Here is an 11,229-nt window from a genome sequence, read left to right on the forward strand (position 1 = left end):
ACCTTTTTTTTAACAAAACTAACAGCTTTATCAACTACTCAAAATTTCCTCAACTACAGTTTTTCAATGTAAAACAGCTTGCATTTCTGCAATCCCTTTCCCCTCTGACTTTCTCACAGCTATTAGGCAAAGACAAATTGAAATGATTCAATTTTTATGAACTAAGCAGAGGAAGAAAGTTCACAGAGAGATAATAAAGATAAGGTGGATTAAGATTTTCTCGGTGAGGATTGAAGGAAAATAAACAAATATGGAAAGAAATAGGATTCTTGAATTTATATTTAAACAAATTTACAAATTATGGCTATATTTACCAAAAGAACATGGAATGTTAGTAGCTAGCTAAGCAACTACACTATACTCCCCAACTAAGAGAGACAGAATCTGGGTTTCTCCATGTATTGAGTAGGAGTCAATCCATCAGCCAACCAAGCATGATTCAAAGCAGATTGTGATGTGATTCTCTTGGTTGGATCACAAGTCAACAACCCCTTTAGGAGATCAAATCCAGCATCAGAAAGCATGTACTTTGCCGATGAAATTGTAGTATCAACATTGTTGTTATCCGGATGACCAAGAATACAATATATCTCGTGCAACTGATCTTCCGTGGATTTCCCTCTAAAGAGCACTTTCCTCAACAACAACTCCGCCATCACACATCCCACCGCCCACACATCCACCGCACACGAATAGCTCTTCTCTCCAAGAAGCAGCTCCGGCGCCATGTAGCACAATGTCCCCACAGTGGACTCAGATTTGTCCCCGAACCTCATCGCCAACCCGAAGTCACATATCTTCAACTCACCTCCTTTGTTGACAAGGATGTTGGAGGGCTTGAGATCCCTATGCAGAAGTCGGTGTTGGTGGAGAAAGTTGACGCCTTGGATCAACTGTTTCATCAACATCTTGACTTGAGGAATTGGGAGGACCTCTTCGGCCATGTATCCTCTCAAATCAAAGTCCATATGCTCCATCACCAAGTAAAGGCCTCTGTGAGCATCCACCGCGACTTCCTTGAATCCGACGATGGAGGGATGTTTGCCGCCGAGAGATTGAAGGATGCTGATCTCAGACAGACCACTACCACTAAACTGCTTCTTCATAGCCCATATTTGGGAGGTAAGCTTGTGTTGAACTTTGTAGACTACACCACACGAGCCATAACTGATCTTCCCCAAACATTCGTAGCCACCAACAATTGGATAATCAGGAAGAGGAATCCGTCCCTTTTTGTTGCACAATTCTTCCTCTGAACTACTACTTTGCAACTTCCGCTTCTTCCCATTGTGCGAGCACATGGTTTCAGGCCAAACACTAATCGTTTTCTTGATGACAATTCCTTTTGGGGCCTTGGATTTGCAAGCAGTCTTTCTTCCGCGGAAAAGGGCGAACCCGTCATCGGTGTTGGTGTTGGTGTTGGTGTTGGTGTTGTTTCGGACATGAGCAGCCATTGATTTTTCAAGAAGCTCTGCTCTGTTCAATAAACAAATGCTAGAAGGTGGAATCAGAAATCTTGATTTTCAAATCTGATACAAATGCGCGTGTTAAAAGTTGCTTGAGTTTCAAGTTGAGGTTTTGGATGAAATATAGAGTAAGGGAAGTCAAGATTTTGTTTTTTGAAGGCGTGTCATTCCAACGTAAACAAGGATTGTATTTTCTATTTTTGGAAACTAAACAATGATTTTGATTATTTTTTATTTACCTAAGTTTAATTGAATTAGATTTAGTATTATGCCCTCTGTCTCGGACCATCCCCAAATTAATTAGATTTAGTATTATATCTGTATGATTAACTTGCCCCTCCTTCTACGTATTTACACAATCACCAGTCTTGTTAAAAGATTCTTATTATGAACTAGTAAGTTTTTATAAATTAAGTAAAGTAATCCTTTTGTTGGTAGACATTTTAAAGTATAATTCGTGCATAAAGTTTGATTTACATTTGATTTAACAACTTACACTGAGTTGGCTCATATAAGATGCGACTCGGGCCAAAATGGATAAACAAAGAAGTTTGATAACGATCATCGAAAAATTGTGCACCATGTCATTAACGGAATCTCACACAAAAAGTAGATTACATTGAGTGCGCAAGTCATTAACGAAATCTCACACAAAATTGTGATATTATTATCATTAACGAACATCTGTCTCAAATTGGGTTGGACTAAATTCAGATTGTGAAATATCCATTTAATCAGAGTATTTATAATCTGGATTACAAATCTGGGCCCAATGAAATAGCCCAATAATTCCTTCTAAATCTATTCTTCCTTCTTCGATCTGAGAAAATCTTCCGATCTTGAGCATGGACAGCACGATGGTGACCTCATCGAGCTCTTGGGGCCAGGCGCTGCTTCGGATCTCTCCCTACACCTTCTCCGCCATCGGAATCGCCATCTCCATCGGCGTCTCCGTCCTCGGCGCCGCCTGGTATCTCTTCAATTACCGTGTTTTTTGGTCTCATCTATCTCTGCGATGTATGACAACTGTTTATTTACTTCGTGCGATCTCCGTCTTAAATTGGTGATTTTTTGTTCATTTTAGGGGAATTTACATAACGGGGAGTAGTTTAATTGGTGCTGCCATCAAAGCTCCTCGCATTACCTCCAAAAACCTAATCAGGTATGCTTGTATCGGTTGAGATGGATTTTGATCTACCGATGTCTTACTTTTGATGGAATTTTTCCCCTAGCCGATCCGTTAAAACTATCTCAAATTCACACTTGTACGGTATCTGCATCTTATAAAAAGTGAACCGAAGTGATGAGGATTGGGTGTGTTACACAATTAGCTTGACGCCTGACGATGTGGCTCAATTTATAATCGAAATGAGCTTCTCTAGCTGTTGATAAATTCCTATTGAGGGCGAGTTGCTAGTGAAGATCCAATCTTCACTAGTTCCTTAGGGTTAATATATTTCTTAATTCTTAAAGAAGATCCAATCTTTAGAAATCATGGATTATCTTGATTGTCAAATCCTGGAAACAACTAGAATTACGATTATTTCTGCCACATTATTCTCAAGTTTTTGAATCTGGTGTGTTAAGAATGTGAGGTGGGAGAGTTGTGAACATTGGATGTATTGTCTCCTAGTCATTATGAGGATATTCCTTGCTCTTTTTCTTTCTGTTTACCAGTTACTCTTTGGTTTTCTTCAGTGAAGGACAATAAAACAGTGATGAAAAACACTATAAGGAGTATAAGATTAAGACAAGTCTACAAGAATGAGATTTACCTGCTTTTCTTGCTGGTTCATAAACACTTCTTTCATACTGCTTAATCAAGAGTTTATGTGCATAGCTGTTTAATTAACCTCATTGTTGTTGCTCCATATATTTATCGTCATCTATGGAGGTTATCTACTCTTTGTGCGTGCTGACATTGCACTTGAGGAGATGAAAGTTTAATTATTCGTGTCTGTTTGTTAGTATTAACGATGATATAACTTGACCTCTTTCCGATGTTTTCCTCTCAGTGTCATTTTCTGTGAGGCTGTTGCTATATATGGAGTCATTGTTGCTATCATTCTACAAACAAAGCTTGATAGTGTGCCTAAGGCAAAGATCTATGACCCTGAATCCATGAGAGCTGGCTATGCCATATTTGCATCTGGAATTATCGTGGGCTTTGCTAACCTTGTCTGCGGGTAATTTCTAAACAGTCAAATCAGATAAACTTATACTAGTATTTTAGAGCAATTTCATCTCACATTCCCCCCTTTGTGGCTCTTTTGCTTTCATGAAGGCTATGCGTTGGTATCATAGGCAGCAGCTGTGCACTATCTGATGCCCAAAACTCGACTCTTTTTGTTAAGATCCTTGTCATCGAGATTTTTGGCAGTGCACTTGGATTGTTTGGAGTCATTGTAGGCATTATAATGTCAGCTCAAGCTACATGGCCAACTAAGTGACTTCTCATGAATACCATCCTTTATTTATCCCTTTGTTTGTAACCTTTTCCAGTTTCCTGCAGTGTGTAGTAAATTGAGATATATAATTTTTGAAATTCTTTTTTCTAGCACGCAACCTTGGCGATAATTTGGAGCGCCACAATCGCCAACTTTTGGATTCTGTCTGTAATTACTTGCATCCAATAAAAACTGCCCATTTGATATTTCTATGGTATTGTTTTGAATTATATTTCTTTTGGATTCTGTCTGTAATTACTTGCATTCAATAAAAACTGCCCATTTGATATTTCTGTGGTATTGTTTTGAATTATATTTGGCGGTATTTATTTTTTGTGTATATAACATATTTTCGTTAACTGTCATTACATTGGTCAAATGAATCATTTGCCATTACATTTTGGGCCTGCCACTCAAGGCCTCAACTATATCATCAATCCAAAGCTCCATCACAAGATTGAACCAGAATCATTAGGCTTTCCTTGCAGCAAGGAATGGTACATTCCTAACTACGAGGTTGCTAATGATGATCTTGAGTATTCCAGGGGTCTTGCACCATCTTTTCACGATTGTTGGTGAAGAACGAGGTTCACCTCATTTGACAACAATCACCACCTCTAAACAATGGTGGCAAATGAGACGGAATTTGTTGATGGGTTCTAACAGCAGAGCTACAAGCCGGTGTTGCCGGAATCCGATCAATCAAAAGACAGCTCCTTAGCCCGACTTGCTTTACACACACAAGGATTTCATGGCTTTGGACTAGATTTGGTTGGAGACTATCTCTAGATTACACACTAAAGTATGATGATGTCTCGATTTTAAGCATCGTGTCAATTGGTTATGATAGGTAATATCATCCAATAACTGCTATGAGATGATTATTGGAATTTCTCATTCGGTGGCAATGAGACTAGCATTACTATTTGGTGGACGAGGATTGACGGATCATGCTCTGATGTGTTTTGTTTGTTTGCTTCTGGTTTCTTGCTTCCGTGTACTTTAGATAGAACAATTGCTTTATTGTTTTGTTGATTTTGTTGTCTTTTATATTATGAACTATTTTTATCATGTTCGTCATTTTTTTCGCTTAAACTTTTATACAGTACTACATCAAAAAAAATTTACTACTACTTACTTTTCCCATATTATTTCTATTATGAAGAGTGAAGCCCAAATTTTATCCCAAACAGCCAAACTAGGCCTACACAGTTATTGGTGAGGTGGCGTGACTCAATCAAATCTGCAGAGATATTCTTATCTTTTTTGAAGGAGAATCTCCGAGATAACTAACAAAGATATATATATGAGCGCGCAAATGGAATTCTCCTCTTTATTCTCCCATTTCTAGCAAGTTTAGTGTTCACACTCAGTGAATGTGTTACATCTTTTTATAAATCAGTTGTTAATGCTACTCTCTCCCCCTTTGTTGATTCCTTAGCTTTCAACAATCTAACTCATTCTTATTTGATTCAATCTTCTGCAACTGAATCAGGTATCTACTACTGTATTTCTCAATTCACCATTTCTTTCTTTGAATTATGAATCTTATTCTCCTTAGTTTCTTGCAAGTTGTAAATTTGGTGTTAATTTTCTACTTTATTTCTTCAAGTACTCACTACTCTTTGGGAACTAGTACGTGTTATGAGCTTAATTTGCTTAATTAACTTTATTGTTAATTATTTAAACAATTTTATTAATGGGTTAGTATTCCTTTCGCTTTTAGTTAGATTCTATTCATAAGTACATAATTTAATGACTTCATCCTATCATGTGTTCGTATTTATTTGGTCATTATAATTTCGGCATTAATTCTCTGCCCCAACCATTTTCATGATCTACTTGTTTCCTCAAACTAACTTCTAATTAATACTACTGCCATTCACCTAATTGGTTTCTTACTTTTGTATCTTCTCCACGCTTTGTTGTATGGAGTACTAATTTTAGATTGTACTATGATTTGTTCATTTAAAAGAATGGGGAAAATGAAATGCATCACCATGGCTTGTCTACTGATTTTCACTCTTGTTGTGATGAATATTCATCACGTCCACGGAGATATCAATGTCACTGTTACTTTTCTCGCCAGTGCCATATCGAAAGGAGCAGGTTTGGCTTAATTTCATTGAATAAATATCAAATAATGTGAAAAGACATAATTTGTTGTTTTGGTATAGTTTGTCTAGACGGAAGTGCACCGGCTTACTCGTACGTTGAGGGATTCGGAACCGGATCTCATAGTTGGATAGTTTATTTGGTGGTAAATCATTTGCTATTTTTCTGTTTTTAGCTTATGTTTCCATCTTTTTGTATCCTATTGAAAATGGTTACTTTTATTCTTTATTGAACTTTTAGGGTGGTGGATGGTGTAACCATATATCCGATTGTCGCGCCAGATCAAGTTCGAGGTTAGGGAGTAGTCACTTGATGGCTTCTCAAACCACCTTCTCGGGGATACTGGATTTCGATTGTGCTTCTAATCCGGGTAAATATCAATCCCTCCTAAGTTATGTATGTTCTTTTTACCCAAGAATTAATAAAAGTGATGTTTAATGAGCTAAGTAATGAGTGAATAAGAATGAAATATTTGATAGGGGATTTGATCTATCAAATGACTCTTCTTCATTTTATGGTTTGGATGCTAATTTGATTTGTTTTTTATTTTAGATTTCTGCAATTGGCATAAGGTTTTCATTTATTACTGTGATGGTTCCTCATTTATGTCGGATATTGAACACAGCCATGCAGTAAGTCTTTTTTTCCCTTTCTTTAGAGTGTAATCTCAACTAAAATGTTCATTTTCATTTTGTGTTTAGACCAGTGAATAATAAAAGCACAGATTATGTATAATTTGATTAATTACTCTACTGTTTCTGAAGAAGAACCTCACGTTTAGGGGTGCAAGAATATTTAACGTTATGATGGAAGAAATGCTCGCTAAAGGAATGCGAAATGCTCGGAATGTAAGATTTTTCATGAATATTTTTTGTACTTTAATTCGATATTTTGTACTACTAATTCTTTAAATTTGATAGCGCTTTTTATTGTTTACAGGCTATACTGACAGGGACCTCAGCGGGTGGACTAGCAACAATCTTGCATTGCGATAAGTTTCGGAAACTGTTTTCCGATGAGATTCGAGTCAAGTGCATTTCCGATTCTGGATTTTTCATTCACGCGTAAGATCAAATAAGTATTCTTAAACAAAGCTTTTCTCATAGAAGTACTTTTTATTATGTATTTATAGGAAATATTATTCAATTAATGCATTTTATGTTTTGTTGACAGAAAGGGTCACCATGGATACAAGAGCAGGGAACAGTTTTTTGGTGATGTGATTACAACACACGTATTAATCTTCCTAACTTTTATGTTTTCCATTTTCCAGCCCTTTTGCTAATAATTTTGAGGCAATTGTAGAAAATTAAGAATTATGTGATTTTATAACTATATAACTTATTTAAAACTGACCATAGCTTTTAATTAAATGTAAATTTTATTTTCAAATGTGGCTTGCAGAAGTTGGCCAAGTCCTTGCCTTCAACGTGCACATCAAAGAGGAAGTCGAGTTTGGTGAGGAATTGTTAATCTATTTTCATAAATTCTCATTCTGTTAATTTTGCTAAGTCTATTTTGAGATGCTAATATTTAATCATAATCATATATTAGTGCTTCTTCCCTGAATATTTGGTTGAGGATATCCAAACGCCACTTTTTGTACTAGAATCAGCTTTTGATCGATTTCAGGTATCATATATTTTAGTTTGATTTATGACAAGAATTAGAACAATAAATTAATTAATTAGTTTATATATTGGTTTGATTTATATATTATTATTTTTTTCCTGCAGCTAACATCACTCGTACTAGGAGGAGTCACAAATTGCACCAATAACTTAAAGAGCTGCAGCTCTACTGAATTAGGAATTATGAGAGGTAAACTATTTTTCCATTACTCCAATTGTGAACCAATTAACAAATAAATGAAAATATTTTCATTTTCAATATGTGTGATTTCAGATTTTCGAAGGACGTTTATAAAGACATTAGCGCGACGAATCCACAACTCTCCGAACAGAGGACTGTTTGTTCATTCTTGCTATCTTCATGACCATGTCCTCAAATCAGATGAATGGACATGTCTCACAGTTGCAAATAGAGTAAGATTTTCTTTCAATTTAATTTCTCAATTTTGATCTATATGTGGTTATCTAGGAAAACAAATTATATTTTTCATAGTACCATATCTCTTTTGGGGTGAGCTGAACTTATTTGGTATATGCAATTTTCAGACGATGAGGCAAGCAGTTGCAGATTGGTATTTTGATCGAAGTTCTTTCCGAGAAATAGATACTAAAAGTGACTCGCCAAAAAACTGTACCAATTCCTTTTGTGAGTAGTTGGTATATAATCCAATAAGATTTTCCATTTGCTAACTACTTTTTCCTCTGAATCAACTAAAACTCCTACCTTTCCCTTATCCAATGTAATCTTCTTTATATTCATAAAAAAAATAAGTGTATGCTTCATATTTTCAAATGAAATACTAGCAACTCGAACTCGGTGTGTGCATTAATATTCGAGAAATTTAATAATATCATGATTCCATGACAATGATACTATTATTATGATTCCAATTTTGTTTTGTAGAAGAATACCACACCATGTTATTAATAACATTGATTGAAGGGAGGATATGCATTCAAAATTCAGTAAATTATTCTTTCTCGTTGACAATAACTCTAATGATTGTTGGTTGAGTTTAACTTTAGTGAACTTTTTTTTTTTTGAAAGTTTTGTGAATGTAATGGATTTGTTTATACAAGTTGAGTTTATTTTAATGGATGTCGAATCAAAATCAAGTGCAGCAAAAAACGCAATCTTGGGGTGCTGTAAAAGTCGCTAAAATAATAAGCGCGCCAATAAACATTTAAAAGCTAAATTAACGTGATTTGAATGCGCCAGCAATAAAGTTTTGACATATGATCTGCTGCGGGTCCATCATTTATAGCCTTTTTTATTTATTCTTACATTCTGGATATAATATACTCATATTATATGGTTTTATTTGAATTTCTGTGTATGCATGTATGATGTAGTATATAATTTGTAAATGTAATGATAAGGTTTTCAACTGGATCCATTTTAAAAATTATGATAAGGGGCCCATCCTTTTTAAACGTAAAAATTGTGATAAGGGGGCCCCATTCTTTTTCAATGTAATTATTTAGAATAATCTTCAAAAATTCAACTACTGACAGATTGAAATATTGAGTACTACTACACTTTTTCATAATATACAGGTAATCATCTGGGGACACGACTAAAGAAATGACACAAATTACAATTCAAGATATGCAGAAAATGTAAATGTTGTACCACAAAATTTGTCAAAATTTGTTCGGATTACATAGTATCTTAGAATTCAAATATTCCAAATTTTAGTTTGTACACTTTATAGGAAAGATAAGTTTGCAATTGACTACATTTCTATATATATTAAAAAGAAAATAACCATTAAAACTTAACTTCCGGGAAAAAAACGTCAAAACTCCGACCACTCTATGTTTCAAGAAATGAAGACATTGTTGTCCATGATTTCATAATTTTTTTTGGATTTGATTATTGAAGTTTTATTGATTTGAATGATGAAAAAAATTTGATCCTGGTGGAGTTTTATTGTTTTGGATATGTAAATATGATATCATATTTCGGTATACCGTTAAAGTATGGCAAAGTGAAATATGATACGGTATACCGCAATATTGGTATACGAAAAATGCGGTATCATACCGAATTTTGTAATACCGTAGTTCTCAAAACGGTATGCGGTTCTCGGTACGGTATACCGTACCGACCTATCCCGTATTCAGGGGCGAATGCAAAAAATTAGTACTATAATAGAGGCTATATATTCTAAATTTTGTATATGAGATAATAATTTTTTTATATTTTATTATTTCAATAAGAGCTTTTACATATTAATTCACATAAAGTACTAACAAAGTTATAATGTTTTACAACTAAAAAAATGCATAAAATTAGTTTGGGAAGGGCTTAAGCCCCCCTCCTTGACATTTTGTGTGTGCGCCAATGTTAAGTATTCCTATTAATACTCCTATCATCTCATAATTCGCATTTAGCAGTATAAAATGTATGCTTCGTTTTGAATGTGATGAAGGGAGGTAGTAAGTACTCATAGTATTAAAGGTAAAAGGTTCATTTTTAAATTCTAGAGTAAAGGCTAAATGTGGTTCTTAACATATGACCGTTATATCAATTTGGTCCTTAACATTATCTTTTTTATTATTTGGTCCCTCACAAATAAACTCAGATCTGAATCGGTCCTCACTTAACAAAACCCCCTAAAAATAGACGGTGATGCAATTTGACTACACGATTTCTCATCTTTCCCTGAAATTCACAATCTCACAAACACTCTCCATTCCACAATCGGCAACACCACAGTTTCATACCAACTGCAAATTCAAGGGAAGAGAAACAGAGGAGCACGGCCAATCTCAAATCCAACCTTAGGTAATTTGTCTCCACCATTTCTTTCGAATTTTCAAGCATACTCAAATTCTTTTGACAGAAATCATAGGGATCTCTTTGTCCTTCACATTGATCACCACAATTCAAGTTATGAAAAAAGGTATAAACCTCCCCTCTCAAATTACCAATTCATAGCATATAAATCAGTTGAGAATCGAAAACATAACTCTAACAAATAACACAACCAATCTCAACCAAACACAACCAATCAAACACCTCCGCGGCCAAATCGAAAATTGCGAAAAGAACATAATTTTTGTAAAGAGAACTTATCTTTTGGGGTGAATGCGGGCAGTTTTGGGTGTGTTCGAATGTTGTCGGGGTTGTTGAGCGACGACGGCAACCTCAGGCGAAGAGTAATCGGCAGTAGCACTGGTGACGATGGCTGCTCGGAACGATAACAGCAGCGGCGTTGTGCAGCCGACTATTGGTGATTGCACCGTCTATTTTTTTATGCATCTGTTAAGTGATGACCGATTCGGGTCCGAATTTATTTGTAAGGAACCAAATAAGTAAAAAGATAATGCTAAGGACCAAATTAATAAAACGATCATATGTTAGGGACCACATTTGGCCTTTACTCTAAATTCTACTATGATGTAAGCTTATTATGCATAGCATCTTGTGAGATTTTCCCTCTTGTTACAACTCCGCCTGTTACAACTTCGCCGTTGGTAAAAGGGACAAAAGAAAAAAAACAATAAAATTGGAATGAATAATGGTATGGTGGGGTCCGCGCAGCAAAATTAGTTAGATTTATG

General features: G+C 35.3%; 3 protein-coding genes across 7 annotated transcripts; 2 read left to right on the forward strand and 1 right to left on the reverse strand.

Moving 5' to 3' along the window:
• Positions 1-269: 269 nt before the first annotated feature.
• On the reverse strand, positions 270-1,569 carry LOC125197383 (cyclin-dependent kinase G-1-like). Its single transcript, XM_048096119.1, has one exon. It carries the CDS (start codon positions 1,452-1,454, stop codon positions 369-371), a length of 1,086 nt encoding a protein of 361 aa, XP_047952076.1. The 5' UTR covers positions 1,455-1,569; the 3' UTR covers positions 270-368.
• Positions 1,570-2,263: 694 nt separating this feature from the next.
• On the forward strand, positions 2,264-4,123 carry LOC125195938 (V-type proton ATPase subunit c''2-like). Its single transcript, XM_048094232.1, has 4 exons — positions 2,264-2,436; positions 2,551-2,628; positions 3,482-3,652; positions 3,751-4,123. Exons 1-4 carry the CDS (start codon positions 2,312-2,314, stop codon positions 3,914-3,916), a joined length of 540 nt encoding a protein of 179 aa, XP_047950189.1. The 5' UTR covers positions 2,264-2,311; the 3' UTR covers positions 3,917-4,123.
• A 1,024-nt stretch (positions 4,124-5,147) lies between these two features.
• Positions 5,148-8,452, forward strand: LOC125195937 (pectin acetylesterase 7-like). Of its 5 annotated transcripts, XM_048094229.1 has the most exons (13): positions 5,148-5,408; positions 5,889-6,022; positions 6,091-6,173; positions 6,269-6,398; positions 6,581-6,660; positions 6,793-6,876; positions 6,968-7,092; positions 7,202-7,262; positions 7,433-7,486; positions 7,583-7,660; positions 7,765-7,849; positions 7,934-8,073; positions 8,206-8,452. In XM_048094229.1, the coding sequence occupies exons 2-13, from the start codon at positions 5,890-5,892 to the stop codon at positions 8,311-8,313; spliced, it is 1,161 nt and encodes a 386-aa protein (XP_047950186.1). In that variant the 5' UTR covers positions 5,148-5,408; position 5,889; the 3' UTR covers positions 8,314-8,452. The 5 variants fall into 5 exon arrangements, with proteins under 5 accessions (XP_047950186.1, XP_047950188.1, XP_047950187.1 ...); XM_048094231.1 differs by lacking the exon at positions 5,889-6,022 and having other exon boundaries at positions 5,160-5,408; XM_048094228.1 differs by lacking the exon at positions 5,148-5,408 and having other exon boundaries at positions 5,483-6,022; positions 6,796-6,876.
• Positions 8,453-11,229: the final 2,777 nt, after the last annotated feature.

The sequence above is a fragment of the Salvia hispanica genome, chromosome 6 (assembly GCF_023119035.1).
Source record: "Salvia hispanica cultivar TCC Black 2014 chromosome 6, UniMelb_Shisp_WGS_1.0, whole genome shotgun sequence".
Taxonomy (NCBI): Eukaryota; Viridiplantae; Streptophyta; class Magnoliopsida; order Lamiales; family Lamiaceae; genus Salvia; species Salvia hispanica.